Source organism: Enhydra lutris, unplaced genomic scaffold, assembly GCF_002288905.1.
Source record: "Enhydra lutris kenyoni isolate GAN:26980312 unplaced genomic scaffold, ASM228890v2 scaffoldscaffold68, whole genome shotgun sequence".
Lineage (NCBI taxonomy): Eukaryota > Metazoa > Chordata > Mammalia > Carnivora > Mustelidae > Enhydra > Enhydra lutris.
In genome coordinates this window covers 4,416,818-4,432,720 of record NW_019154152.1, presented here as the reverse complement: position 1 = coordinate 4,432,720, position 15,903 = coordinate 4,416,818, and the positions used below count along the sequence as shown (strand labels likewise).

General features: G+C 35.8%; 1 protein-coding gene across 1 annotated transcript in view; it reads right to left on the bottom strand.

Annotated features, from left to right (window-relative positions):
• The window catches only part of LOC111159403 (SET binding factor 2), a 501,856-nt gene that overhangs the window by 284,551 nt on the left and 201,402 nt on the right, over positions 1-15,903 (bottom strand). Inside the window, exon 3 of the mRNA XM_022521837.1 lies at positions 9,911-10,048. Within this exon, the coding sequence (XP_022377545.1) occupies positions 9,911-10,048 (138 nt within the window). The remainder of the gene's footprint in view (positions 1-9,910; positions 10,049-15,903) is intronic.

Sequence of the window (15,903 nt, the reverse complement as noted above, 5' to 3'; positions counted from 1 at the left end):
CAGAGAGGCAGGCAGAGAGGGGGGAAAGCAGGCTCCCTACTGAGCAGAGATCCTGATGCAGGGCTTGATCCCAGGACCCTGAGATCATGACCTGAGCTGAAGACAAAGGCTTAACCCATTGAGCCACCCAGGCACCCCGGTCTTCTCTAATTTCTAATTTAGTGAGATACATAATCATTGACAAAACCCTCCTTAATAGAATCAAGATTATTCCAAAGAGATATTCATAACCGTGTTGTTCATAATATTGATAAAGAGAGGAATTAAATGCCCATTAGGAGATGGTTAAAGTATATTATATCCATGGTCAATTAATGTGTAGACATTAATTATATCTATAAAGAGTTTTAGTTTTTAAAAAAATTCTTATTAAAACAAAATACATTTAATTACTGGGTTTTTTTTCTGTTCTCTTTCTTTTTTCCCCAATACATTCTAAATTTTCTACAGTGAGCACAATTTAAGTGTTTGATAACCAAGTGAGGGAAAAAGAAATAAAGAAAAAATTATTAGGTTATTATTCAGATAAATCAAATGTTTTATGTGATTTCCTATACTGCTCCAAGTTTTCCCAACAAGAGATTAGTTTAGAAATCCATTTTTATTACTTCATTTTTCCAGATAAATTGCTCAATCATTTGGAATTGCTGTATTTTACTATGAACATTTAAATTTATTTTTTTCTCACAAAGTTCAATAACTATTTAAATAACACTTGTTAAAATGTACAGATTCCATTGATTTGTAATGTTTCCACTGTCAGATACTGATAATAATAATAAGTAAGATCAATTATGGTATATTCTTGACAATTTTTCTTGAAACAATATACAATGATATAATTTTTGTAGCCTTGTAATATATGTTTTAGTATTTGATATTGATATTTGGTCTCTGGAGACAGACAAATTCAAGCTTTTTGACTTAGTACCAGAACTCCCTGGGTAAGTCTTTTAGCCTCATCCATAAAATGGATGGTTAAAACTTACCAAGTGCTGTTCTTTTTTTTGTTTGTTTTAGATTTTATTTATTTATTTGAGAGAGGGAAAACAAGCTGGGGGTGGGGCAGAGGGTGAGGGAGAAGCAAGCTCCCTGCTGAGCAGGGAGCAGTCAATCCCAGGACTCTGGGATTATAACCTGAGACAAAGGCAGATGCTTAACTGGCTAAACTACCCAGGCACGCCCCGCCCCAAGTGCTGTTCTTGAGAGAATAAAATAAAATAAACTACCTGTGAGTTAAATAATATGGAATAAAGGTTCTGTAAAACTTTCAGCACAGTGCCTGGAACATGGTAGGCCTTCAATGTATCATAAACATGATAATCTTTTTTTTTTCTATCCATAGCTTTTTGCCTGGACTACCCTTTCTATTTCCTCTACTCTAAGCTTTTATTAGCTCTTGTTTTTTAAATGGCCACTGGGTCCTTTAAAATCTGTAAGATTTATTTCAGCTACATGTCTTTAATTATTAACTCCATCACTGAACTGGTACTTAGCATAGGTACGTAGGAGAATCTTTATACTTAAATTTTGATTTTGCCTTACACACCAGATTTTAAGCCAACTGAGATAAAGAAACATATCCTATTCCTTCTATGTACCTCTTTATTCTTCATCTTAGTTCTCCAATGTACCTTCAATCATCACCCCCCATCCTTTGACAATTTATTTGCTGACACACCAAATGTCTTTACTATGAATTGCATCATTACTATTGGTTCATAAACATAATTATAAACACATTAAAAAGACTTTAAAAAAATACAACTAAATAAAAAATTTAGACAAGTCTATCTTTTAGATAAGCCCATAAAAAGCAACCTTATATTTATCTTGTTTAGTGATTACATTAAAAAAATTACAATCATATTGTCTAGTTGAATAATTTTGGGAACACATTTTCAAAAGTTTAATGCAAAGATTTTGCTTGTCATTATTGACAGTGTTACTGTATCCTGGAAAGATAAGAGCCAACATTCTTAAAGTTGCACAATTATACTTTGGATGGTGTGTGTCCCTAAGTTCCTCCTCTTCAGGCTTCCAAATAATGTGTCATAGTATATTTGGTATGAAGTAATTCACACCAAATGAGAATTAAAAGATCTATTTTTGAACTGATGATATGATCCAGAAATAAAAGAAAAACACATTTTTAAAAAATAACAGAGTTAACTTCACACCAAAAATGGGAAAAACATTAATGATTACCTAGAAAGGAACATCATCAGAGTTTTAATACTATTTACTCAAATTCTGCCTCATTGTTTGTGCCATTTTGGGGGACCAATTCCAAACAACATTAACTTTCTGTTATGAGCACAGAAAAGCTATCATACAATACAATTCCGGTGAGTACCTTATTACCTAACTGCAATTCTATAGGAGCCAGAATTCTCACAGCTTATTTTCATTTTCAGAAACTTGGGAAAACTCTTAAGAAGCAGAATATAAGCTTCTGTAAGTTGATTATAAAAACTAAGTAAATTATAATTTTGGGTCCACTTAAAATGGAAAATGGGCAAATATCTAAGCTTAAAAAGAAAAAAAGATTTTTAAACATTGATTCCAAATACACAAGAACCTACATCTTGTTTCTAGTATTATTCTCCACTCAAATGAGCCAAGGATCCTTGGAAAAATGGCTGATTTCAAGGCCGAGGGCAAGGAAGGAACAAGATGATCCTGGATCAGCTTATTATGACATAAAATTTTAAAAATGCTTTAAAAAATGATGGGGCCTTATCACAAGAAAATAGGAACCAACTTGAAGGGTACAAGTCTAGGACAATTTGTGCGTGAAAACCATTAATTAAATACTATTAAAGAAAACAGAAAGTGGAATAAATGAGTCTATAGCTCAGACAGACAAGACAGGAAAAGGTCTCTCCTGCTTATAGTAAAATGTCAACTACTGACTAGTAAAGGTAGAAGACGTTTGGAGGTGGGAAATAATCATTTTACAACCATCATAATAAAAATTGGTACAAACAAGAATCATCACTAAATGCTAAATCTAGAAGGACATGATTAATGAGTAATGGAATGTTTGCATTGTTTTAAAGTGTCTTCCCACAGTTTATTTATTAGCTGAAAGCAATAAAACAGCAACTGTAGAATGGAAATATCTGGCCATCACCTGACCAAATTACCAAATTAACATAACAGATGGACACCATTATAAGAAACATACTTTGGGGTGCCTGAGTGGCTCAGTTGGTTAAGCATCTGCCTTCAGCTCAGGACATGATCCCAGGGTCCTGGAATCAAGTCCTGCATCAGGCTCCCTGCTCAGCAGGGAGCCTGCTTCTCCCTCTCGCTCTGCCTGTCGCTCTGCTTACTGGGACTCTCTCTCTGTCAAAAAAATAAGTAAAATCTTAAAAAAAAAAAAAAAGAAAGAAAGAAAGAAAAAGAAAAGAAACGAAACACAGTATTTCAAATGTTGGTAATATTCCAACTGCTGATGTATAAACTGAATCTAAAGATAAGAGACATCAGAAAAAACACACAATAATGAATATTCTATTAAAAAGGGACATGAGCTTTGTGCAGTGGCAGTACTGTGGCCAATGAGGTTTATCTGAGGTGCGATTATTGCTAATTAAAAGGGGACATGAGACCTGCATTATTCAAAAATGTCAATGTCATAAAACAAAGGGTGAGCAACTTTTCTAAGATAAAAAGACACGGGGTGCGCCTGCGTGGCTCAGTGGGTTAAAGCCTCTGCCTTCGACTCAGACCATGATTCCAGGGTTCTGGGATTGAGCCCTACATCGGGCTCTCTGCTCAGCAGGGAGCCTGCTTCCTGCCTGCCTCTCTGCCTACTTGTGATCTGTATCTGTCAAATAAATAAATAAAATCTTTAAAAAAAAAAAAAAAAGACACAACTAGAAATGATAATTAAAAGCCATATGTGATTTTAAACTGCATCCTGTACTGGAGAGAAAACAAGGGAGCTCTATAAAGAACATAAGCAAATATTATATTTACTTAGGTGCTCTGATGGGTATATGAATATTTACAATTCTTAAATCCTCTTGATGGGTTGACTACTCTATCATTATAAAATGACCTTCTTTGTCAATTATTACAGCTTTTAAAGTCTATTTTGGCGGTGCCCAAGTGGCTCAGTTGGTTAAGCATCCCACTCTTAGTTTTTTTTTTTTTTGGGCTCAGGTCATGATCTCAGGGTTGTGAGATCGAGCCCACATTGGGTTCTGCATTCAGTGAGGAGTCTGCTTGAGATTCTCTCTCTCTGACCCTCCCCTCATTTGCAAGCAGCCATCTCTCTCTATATATAATAAGTAAATTTTTTTTTACTTTTTTTTTTTTTAAAGATTTTATTTATTTATTTGACAGACAGAGATCACAAGTAGGCAGAGAGGCAGGCAGAGAGAGAGGGGAAAACAGGCTCCCTGCCGAGCAGAGAGCCAGATGCAGGGCTCGATCCCAGGACCCTGGGATCATGACCTGAGCCAAAGGCAGGAGACTTAACCCACTAAGCCACCCAGGCGCCCCCCCCCCATTTTTTTTAGTAAGTAAATCTTTTTTAAAAAGTCTATTTTGTCTGACAAGTATAGCTACTATAGCTTTCTTCTGGTTTTCATTTGCATACCGTATTTTCTTCTATCTTCAATTTCAGTCTGTATCTACCTTTAAAGCTTAAGTGAGTCTCTCATAGGTAGCATTTAGTTGGGTCTTATTCTTTTTAATCCATTCAGCCATTCTAAGTCTTTGGATTAGAGAACTTAATCTGTCTACAATTAATTACTGATCAGTTTATACTTACTAATGCCATTTTATTCCTTGTTTTCTGGATATTCTGTAATTCCATTGTTCCTTCCTTCCTCTCTTGCTTTCTTCCTTTGTTACTTGATGTTTTTCTTTAGTGTTATGCTTGGATTCCATTCTCTTTATCTTTTCTGTATCTACTAGAGGTTTTTACTTGTGGTTACTGAAGTTGCATAAAACAATTTTTTTTTTAAAAGATTATTTATTTATTTATTTATTTGGCAGACAGAGATCACAAGTAGACAGAGAGGCAGGCAGAGAGAGGGAGAAGCAGGCTCCCTGCTGAGCAGAGAGCCCATGCGGGGCTTGATCCCAGGACCTGAGATCATGATCTGAGCTGAAAGCAGAGGCTTTAACCCACTGAGCCACCCAGGTGCCCCAGCATAAAACAATTTTTAACAGTCTACTTTAAGTTGATAACAATTTACATTAGAACATATTCTAAGCACTACATTTTTAATCCCCCCTCACCTAATTTATGTTTTTTGAGGCTATAATTTACATCTTTTTAAAAATCTTATGTATCCATTAACATGTTTTTATATAGTTATTTTTACTACCTTTTCTTTACGATTTTATTTATTTATTTATTTACTTACTTAAGAGAGAGAGAGAAAGAAAAGCAGGAGAGGTTCAAGCAGGCTCTATACTGAGCATGGAGCCTGACCCGAGGCTCGATCTCATGACCCTGAGTTCATGACCTGAACTGAAATCAATAGTCAGACACTCAACCCAGCCACCCAGGTAGTCCTCTACTTTTGTCTTTTAATCCCTTCATACTAGGCTTTATAAGTGATTAAATCACCATCTTTACAACATTAGAGATTTTTTACAACTAGGATTTACACTTTAATGTGTTTTCCTGTTACTAATTAGTACCCTTTCATTTCAGCTTAAAGAACTCCCTTTAACATTCCTTATAAGGCCAGTCTAGTGGTGATGAACTTCTTCAGCTTTTGCTTGTCTGGAAACATGTTTATGTCTTCTTCAATTCTGAAGGACAACTTTGCCAGGTAGAATATTCTTGGTTGAATGCAACTTGCCACTCCCTACTAGCCCACAAAGTTTCTGCTAAGAAATCTGCTCATAGGCATGGGGGAGCCTTGTATGAACAAACTGTTTTTCTCTTCTACTTTCAAGATTCTCTCCTTGTCCTTAACTCTTGACACTTCAATTTTAATGTGTCTTGGTGTTGGTCTCTTTGCGTTCATCTTTATTGGAATTCCACGGGCTTTGTGGACTTTGATATCTGTTTTCTTCCCCATGTTAGATTTCAGCCATTACTTCTTCAAATAAGTTTTCTGCCCTTTTCTCTCTTATCCTTCTAGAATACCTAAATTGTGGATGTTGGTCTATTTGATACTGTCATGTAAGTCCTTAAAGTTATCTTCACTCTTTTTCATTCTTTTTTCTTTTTGTTCTTTTGATTGGGTGATTTCCACTGTCCTGTCCTCAAGTTCACTGATCCTTTATTCTCCTTCATCTTGTCTGCTGTTAAATCCTTTTTAGTATTTTTCAGTGTGATTATTCTATGCTTTGGCTCTGTGACTTGTATTTGGTACTTTTTTATGTTTTATGTTAAACTTCTGACCTTATTCATTCTTCTCCTGTGCTAAGGGACCATCTTTATAATCATTATTTTGAACCTTTTATCAGGTAAATTTCTTACCTCCATTTCTCCTTTTTCTGAGGTTTTATTCTGTCCTTTCATTTGGAACATATTCCTATTTCTTCATTTTCCTTGACTTTCTTTGTTAGTTTCTATGCATTCCTAATCTTGAAGGAGTGGACTCTCCTAGGAGGACGAACCTTATCAATTCAATCTTCCACAGATCTTCGCTATCTCTCAAACCTCTGTGATTGTCAAGCAGACTACCTTATTCTTAGTGCTTCCTGTAGTTAAGGGTGTATCAAGACCTGTCAGTGTGCTAAAGAGAAGGATCTCAGCAACCACATTCTGACTGACTAAAAGCCAGGTCCTCAGGAAGCAGTTTTTAATGTATGCAAATATACGTCTTTCAGTGAAAGACTTGGAGATGGGTATTTCTGTCTGCTGCTTCTGCACTGAGTCCTGGGTGGGGATGGCCAGGTAAGAACTTTCTTTTTTTGCTTAAGTCCTGTGGGAGCTGACAATTTAAGCCTTCCTGGCTACCAGAGCCAACATATTAAAAGGGTGCATTCCTTAGGCACCAACTGCAAATCTGAAGTGCCAGACATGGGCACAGATCTTTTCAGGGGAAAACTGGCGAAGTGAAGTGGGCCAGAGAGAACATAGAGATGGCACCTGTTAGCCTCCCTGGTCTCCACTGAGGTCCCCAGAGATATGCTAAATTAGAAACCTGACCCTAAGGCAGGAGCTTTTAAAGTATGCAAATAGGGACACCTGGGTGGCTCAATTGGTACAGCGCATGCCTTCAGCTCAGGTTATGATCCCAGTGTCCTGCGATCAAGTCCCACATTGGGCTCCCTGCTCAGGCAGCCCTCTGCCTGCTCTGCCTGCTGCTCCCCCTGCTTGTGTTCTCTCTCTGACAAATAAAATCTTTTTAAAAATTTTTTAAATTAAAAAAAAAAAAAAGTATGCAAATGGGACTCTTTCAGGGAAAGACTGGGAGATGGAGAGCTCTTTTCTCTTCATCCTGAGCCCTAGGGGGATAGCCACAGTGAATTTCTGTAAACCTATTAAGAACTCTAGTAGTTTGCTATAGACTGATGGGTCTCATGGATACGAGCCATGTGTCCCTGAGACCCACCAGTCTCATGGACACTGGCTTTCAAAGTTAGGTGTTTTGGATGCCCACCCCTCAGATGCAAGTCTTAAACATTATCCAGTTGAGGCTAGATGTTGGGTCCAAATGCCTTACACATCAGGAAAAAGCTGGAAGTTGTAAATTCCTTCCCAAAGTCACTGTGCAAGGGGTAAGATTTATGGTAAGAGTCTGTCTTAGCCTTCCCTACTCATTTTAGTGTGGGTATTTTTGCCCAGTGTGAGTTGCTCAGCTAGTTCCTGGATTTCTTTCAGAAGGAATCATTCAATGGTAGCAGCAGATTTGGTGTGTCTGTGGGAGGAACTGAGTTCAGGAGTTTGCTATATCACCAATGACAATGGAGGAACCCCCTACATCATCTTAATGATTAGTTTTCTGTCAGTTATTTTGGGGCAAGAGGGGTTGGCTGTGAGGGAGAAAGAAGGAAGAACGTGAAAAATCACAGTTTCATTGGGCAATTCTAGGGAATTGTGAAGAGGTACCATCAGCAATAGAGAAATAAGGGGCACCTGGGTGGCTCAGTTGTTGGTTAAGTGTCTGCTTTCGGCTCAGGTCATGATCCCGGGGTCCTAGGATCGAGCCTCACTTCAGGCTCCCTGCTCAGCGGAGGGCCTGCTTCTCCCTCTCCCTCTGCCTCTGCCTACCGCTCTGCCTACTTGCACTCTCTGTCAAATAAATAAACAAAATCTTAAAAAAAAAAAAAAAGAATAGAAAAATAAAATACTGCATTCTCAGAACTAACTTAAATTCTGAAGATCAACAGAGAAATGAAAGGTCACCTAAAAGAGATAGAGAGGCTTTTGGCTAGAGAACACTTTTAGACTAAATAGGTAAAAAATGGGAATTTGATTATTATTTGTTGGCAACATCCACTCAAACACTATCCACAATAGAAATGGCTATTGTCACTGACTTCTAAGTTTTTGTCCCCACTAACAACACAATCTCTAATCTCAAATGGAAACAATGGGCTATGTTAGTCTAATAGGCACTAAATATTAGACATAAAATATTCCTTAGTTTGATTCCACAACCAAAATGCTTCAGATTTTGAAATGGCTTCCCACAAAGATCTGACAACAAAGAGAGAATGTATTGATAATACAGGTGATGCATATTTTGTTCTATGTTAACTTTTAATTTACCACAGTAAATTAATAAACTAGCATGCTGGTTTTAATACATCAGTCTAATGAATGTGAGTAATATAAGTCTGTGTCAAGAAAGGTGACATCTTCTCTTGTACTACAAATTCAGATTTCTGCATCTGGTAACATTCAGATATTGGAGTTTTAATTAGAACAACCCAAACAACAAATGCTTCTTTGTGAGGCCATTTTAGAAAGCAAGCCAATCCTTTATTCTGGCAGTGATACTCATTCACCTGCGTGTAGCAGAAAATACTGCAGATAATGCCCATCGGCTTATTCAGTATCCTCCAAACTCTTTCATAGTTTCCTTCTTGCACTATAGAGCTTTGAAAGCAAAACAAACAAACAAATGCATAACAACAACAAAAAATTTTTCTGATTCCTTTCCAGGGGGGTGGGATCTGCATGGACTCTTGACTTCCTCAAGAAAACAAACCATGTGAGATTTAAAGCAAAAGTCACCAGTGTAAGATTAAACAGGCTGCACATGAGAGGTTAGATTTTTTAGGGCAACATGTAAAGGTTATATTGTCTAGTATGCAACATCATAAGTGCCAAGTGGTCAAAGGCAGAAAAAGTTACTAAAACAGACCCAAGCTAGGCAATTCCTAGTACCCAAAATTGGTTCCCAGCTCACCTATAATCCATGAAATTACATAAGCTGCCCAATACATTGTCATAAATCCTTTTATGCATATATTAGAGAAAGTAGATTCAGCTGTCTGAAACTAAGAGCCCCAACAAATACTCCAAGAAACCAATATTTTTCATTTCTATGGTTCTAGCCTATGAATTTCAGTCTTCTCATATTGATACTCCCACCACTAATAATAATGACTTGACATTTAGTTGGGTACTTAAAAAATAATATTGAGCATTGTGATTGGTGATTTATAAACATTCTGATTATGCTCTATATTCTGTAAAAGATCTCTCAAGAACAGGACTGACAGGGAATAAAACAATTCATGAATATGCTATTCTTGGAAATACTCAGATTATGATCAGTATTTTAAAAGAAAACAATTAAATTTTACCTTCTTCCTCTCTTCTCCAACAGTAGAGTACCTCAGTCTTTCTAAAGTAACCCAAAGAACTTAAACTTATAGTTCTAACAACAACAACAACAGCAACAACAACAACAAAAATGGCATTTTAAAAAAAGATTCCTAAATGTTGTTCTTTTGGTTAGAAAAGTTGTTGTACCTGAAGATTGATTTCTGCCTCATAGAAGGTTAGGCACGAGCAGTAATGTCGATCTGAGTCAATATCTGTCAGGACCACCACAAAAAATGTTGGCTGCTTCCTTTCTCTGGACAGCTGCCACCCTCCAGGCTGACAAAACTAAATGGGATAGAAAAAATTGTCACATTTTAAAGGTATAATGAAAATTTATTACTTATAAATTTTTGTGAAATATTAAATATCCCTCCATTGTAAAAAAAAAAAAAATCCAGCTAATATGGTATGTTACCTAAGTCAATATATATATATGTGTGTGTACAATAGCCAATATATATATCTACTTTATATATATTAAGTACATATTTACAACATAGAACACTTTCTTCAATGCACATAAACATTTTAAGAAAACAGCCTAGATTTTCCACAGATGCCACTCATTCTTAGACACAGATTGGCATATGTAGATACAAATCACCATAAATGAAAAACTTTCCCCTCTTTAGAACAGATCATGAAATGAGTTGAAGACAAAGTGCTAAGTATCTATCACTGATGGAAAGGAGAATTATTTAAAAATTGCTTCATTAATCTAAGTCTTCAGTTCAATACAATGAAAAAGATATCTTGTTCATCAAAACAGACCATGTTATACACTATGTAATGTATATTAATGTATTGTAAGGAATAGAAAACATACAATGTATGCTCTTAGGGGAGCATGGGAACATGGCAGTGAACTGCTCTAAGATGCCCCAACAGAACTGGACTAGTAACAGAAAAGCAGTTGAAGAAGTCCCAAAATACTTGGAGGTTAAACAACACACTTCTAAATAATACACTGGTCAAAGACAAAATCTCAAAAGAAATTTGAAAAATATCTAAATGAAAATACAACTTATTAACATTTTTGGGATTCAGCAAAAGCAGCACTTAAAGGAAAATTTACAGCATTGAATGCATATATTAGAAAAGAACAAAGATCTAAAATCAATAATCTAAGCTTCTATCTTAGAAAGCTAGAAAAAGGAGAGTAAATTAAACCCAAGGTAAGCAAGTGAAAAGAAATTTTAAAAATCAGAGCAGAAATCAATAAAATTGAAAACAAAAAATCAACAGAGAAAATCAACAAAACATAGCTGGTTCTTGAAAAAGATCATTAAAATCAATAAGCCTCTAGCCAGTTAACTAAGAAAAAAAAAAAGATATGAATTACTAATATCAGAGGTTCATATACAAAAGTTAACTGCCTTCCTATATACCAAGAAATGAACAAGTGTTGCTTGAAATTAAAAATACAGTACCATTTACATTAGAACCTCTCCCAACTAAATAATTAGGTTAAAGTTGACAAAATATATACAAGATTTACATGAGGAAAACTATAAAACTTTAAAGAAAGTAATCAAAGAAGTACTATATAAAAAGAAAGATATTCCATGCTCATGGATAGGAAGACTCAATACTGTCAAGTATCAGTTCTTCCAAACTTGATTTATAGTTCAATGCGATCCCAATCACCATCCCAGCAAGTTATTTTGTGGATAATGACAAACTGATTTTAAAGTTTACAGAGAGGTAAAAGATCCAGAACAGCAAACATAATACTGAAGAAGAAAAAGAATGTCAAAGAATAAAGTCATTATTTGACTTAAAGACTAATATTAAGCTAGAGTAATCAAGACAGTGTAGTATTGGTGAAAGAAGAGACATACAGATCAATCAAATAGAACAGAGACCAGAAGTAGTATACCCAAACATAGTCAACTTTGACAAAGAAGCAAAGGCAATGCAGTGGGAAAAAAAACAGTCTTTTCAAGAAATGATGCTGAAATAACCTGATATTCATATAGAAGAAAATGAATCTAGACAAAGATAGACCTTGCACTCTTCATAAAAATTAGCTCAAAGTGGATCACACACCTAAATGTTAAAAGCACAAAACTCTAAAACTCCCAGAAGATAATATAGGAAAAATTTAGATGACCTTTGGTTTTGGCAATAACCTTTTAGATAAAACACTAAGTAATTAACCATAGAAGAAATAATTTATAAGCTAGACTTTATTACAATTAAAATTTTTTGCTGTGTGAAAGATACCATCAACAAATGAGAAGACAGTTGGGGCACCTGGGTGGCTCAGTTGATTAAGTGTCTGCCTTCAGCTCAGATCATGATCTCAGGGTCCTGGGATCGAGCCCCATGTTGGGCTCTCTGCTCAGCAGGGAGTTTGTTTTTCCCTCTTACTCAACCTCTGTGCTCTCCCCCTCTCTCTAATGAATAAATAAAATCTTTAAAAAAAAAAAAAAAAGCAATCTTGGCTAACAGCAGCCTGAACATTAAAAAGAAAACGAAAAAGAAAACAACCCAAGGAAAGACTGGGAAAAGGTTTGCAAAAGACATACTAAATAACGTATAGTCATCCAAAATATACAAAGAATCCTTAAAAGTCAACAATAAGAAAATGAACAACTCGGGCGCCTGGGTGGCTCAGTGGGTTAAGCCGCTGCCTTCGGCTCAGGTCATGATCTCAGGGTCCTGGGATCGAGTCCCGCATCGGGCTCTCTGCTCAGCAGGGAGCCTGCTTCCCTTCCTCTCTCTCTGCCTGCCTCTCTGCCTACTTGTGATCTGTCTGTCAAATAAATAAATAAAATCTTTAAAAAAAAAAAAAAGAAAATGAACAACTCAATTAAAAAATAGGCAAAAGATCTGAACAGATACCTTACTAAAGAAGATACAGAGGAGAAAAAAAAGCATACGATAAGACATTCAACAACCTATGTCATTACAGAATTATAAATTAAAATAACAATGAGCTATCATTACATATCTATTAGAATGGCCAAAATCCAAAATACTGTCAATGCCAAATACTGACAGGATGTAGACAACAGGAACTCTAATGCATTGCTGGTAGGAATGCAAAATGGACAACCACTATGGAAGATAGTATGACAGTTTCTTACAAAACTAAGCATATTCTTAGTAGACAATCCAGAAATTGTGTTCCTTGGTATTTACCCAAAAACATGTTCACAAAAAAAACTTGCACATGGATGTTTATAGCAGCTTTATTCATAACTGCCAAAACTTGGAAGCAACCAAGATGTCCTTCAGTAGATGAATGGATAAATAAATTGTGGCACATTCGAGGCAATGGAATATTATTTAGTGCTAAAAAGAAGCCATGAAAAGGCATGGAGGATCTTTATATGCATATTACTAAATGAAAGACCTCAATCCAAAAGGGCTACATACGTTATGATTCCAATTACATGACATACTGAAAAAGGCAAAACTACGGAAACAGCAAAATAAGATTAAGGGTTATCTGAAATTGAGGACATTGCAGGGACATGAATAGGCAGAATACAGAGGATTTTCAGGGTATGGAACTTGTATAATACTATATGCACAATATAGTATAATACCATAATACTGTATAATACCATATACATAAAACTGTGTAATACTATAATGGTAGATACGTGTTATTATACTTTTGTCAAAACCTATAGAATTGTGTAACACCAAGAGTGAATGCCAATGTACATTATGGACTTTGGGTGATAATGATGTCAATCAATGTAGGCTCATCAACTGTAATAAATATACCACTGTAGTTGGGGAGATTGATAATGTGGGAGGCTGTGTGCTTTGAGAACAGAGAGTATATAGGAATTCTTACTTCTTTCTGCTCCATTGTGCTATGAATCTAAAACTGCTTTTCCTAGTCTCCAGAAATATGAGGGGAAAAAAAAAAAGTAAAGTCTATTTTCAAAAACCTGAAGAAAACAAGATTTCTTGATTAGCAGTATTGTTCAAGAAATGGAACAAAAACAGAAATGAACTGACCAATACAGTAGCTCTCTGTGCCAGATTACCTTCTGTCATTCTGTTCAATAACTGTGTTATCTTGAGCATTTTATTTAACCTCTCAGTGTCTCAATTTCCTCATCTGTAAAAGGTAGTCTCTGAGTACATACCTGCTAGTACTCTTGGGAAGTCTACATGAGTTAATACATGGAAAGTGCTGAGAAAAGCCCCTGGGATATAATCCAGTGATGGAAACATTACTCCCTTGGATCCAACTTTAGTTTCTGTCATCATATCTATAACACTTTCTTTCTCCTGTATCAGTTTCTTCCAAAACCTGCCCCTCCTTTCATTGCCTCATTGCCTCCTTGACTGAGTCTAATGAGACATAGAAAAGGGAGATCTGGAAAATTTCCTACATTGGGAGAGAGACATTAATCGTGTTCAGAACTTTTCTACCAGTAGAAAAATTCTATCAGGCCAATTTCTATAAGCAAATGTCATAGGAATAAAGAAATAGCATGAAAAGCTTAAAAATATCACTAATTAGTAAATAAGTGAAAATGTTTTTTATATTATTTTGAAATAACTATTTTAAAAAAGATTTTATTTATTTATTTGACAGGCAGAGATCACAAGTAAGCAGAGAGGTAGGCAGATAGAGAGGAGGAAGCAGGCTCCCCAATGAACAGAGAGCCCGACGCGGGGCTCGATCCCAGGACCCCGGGACCCGATCCCAGGACCCCGGGACCATGACACGAGCCGAAGGCAGAGGCTTTAACCCACTGAGCCACCGAGGTGCCCCTATTTTGAAATAACTATTAACAAATATTTATTGAGTACTTGAGTATCAACTGTTCTGAGAACACTTCTCTGTAATTCCCAGTTATCTCCAGCACCCTCCAGACACAACAATCAAGTTCCTCTCCTGTGTTCCAACACCATTTTTGTACTTTTTTATTATAGTAAGTAATCTTAACAACAACAGCCTTTTCTTCTTATGTATCTCCCTAGAACTTATTGTCTATTCTACTAATTTGGTACAGAAAAGTTGACCTGTCATTTTCTTTATGTGTATATTTCTCAACACTCCACCTATCCAAGTTCTTATGGCCATGATAAGGATTTTTTATTCTAGAACAGAATAAAAGAATATTTTATTCTGATTCATTGAACAGAATCAAAATGGGTACAGAGATTCAAAGGCATCCCAGTGGTAAAAACTATTTTCATAATAATAAAAATTAGTAGTTTCTTTCACTTTGTTGACATTTACATTGACGGTACTAATGTAATGGCAAGTAAAACTGCCACCACCTTAACAGAAATGAAGGCAGCAATCCCCAAATTATACTTGTAGTCACTGTATTCTTCATAGCTGCACATCTGCAGTTTAAAAAAAAAAAAGTCAATTTCAGTTTAAAATGTCCTTGATGAAGCAATAGTTTAATTTCATTATTACTCAACCCCTGAGTATACTTTTTAAATATTCTGTGTTTCAAATAGTAAGTAGATATAAAGCACTTTTACTTCATAAAGAAGTAGGATAGTTGTTCAGAGAAATACTACTCTTTAACTGTTTATGTTGTAAGCTGAACTAGCTGCATTTCTTTTTTTTCCTACCATTTTTTACTGGAAAGAATAAATGACAGACAAATACGCTTATACAGATTTATGTATATGGCAGACATTTTCTCAAAATAATGAAGTGGGCCTGTCATTCTAAGATAAGGATCTGAGATACACATTACCAATGATAAATGAGCTTTTAAACAATCATGAATCTCATAGTTTTTATATTTCTGATGAATGTGACAGTAACATTAACTAATGTAGTACTTAAAATATTATATATTAATATGTGTCAATATAGGAAAGATCGGTATAACTCACTGATTCCATATTTGCAAAATGACCAATGTATGATGTTATAAAATCATGGATGGATAAAAGACCCACTCAAAGTGCTAAGTATACCAAGAGATTTTTTTTTTTTAAGATTTTTATTTATTTATTTGACAGAGAGAGACAGTGAGAGAGGGAACACAAGCACGGGGAGAGGGAGAAGCAAGCTTCCCGCCTAGCAGGGAGCCTGACATAGGACTCCATCCCAGGACCCTGGGATCATGACCTGAGTCGAAGGCAGACCCCTAGTGAGTGAGCCACCCAGGCATCCAAGATTTTAATGTAACAGTATG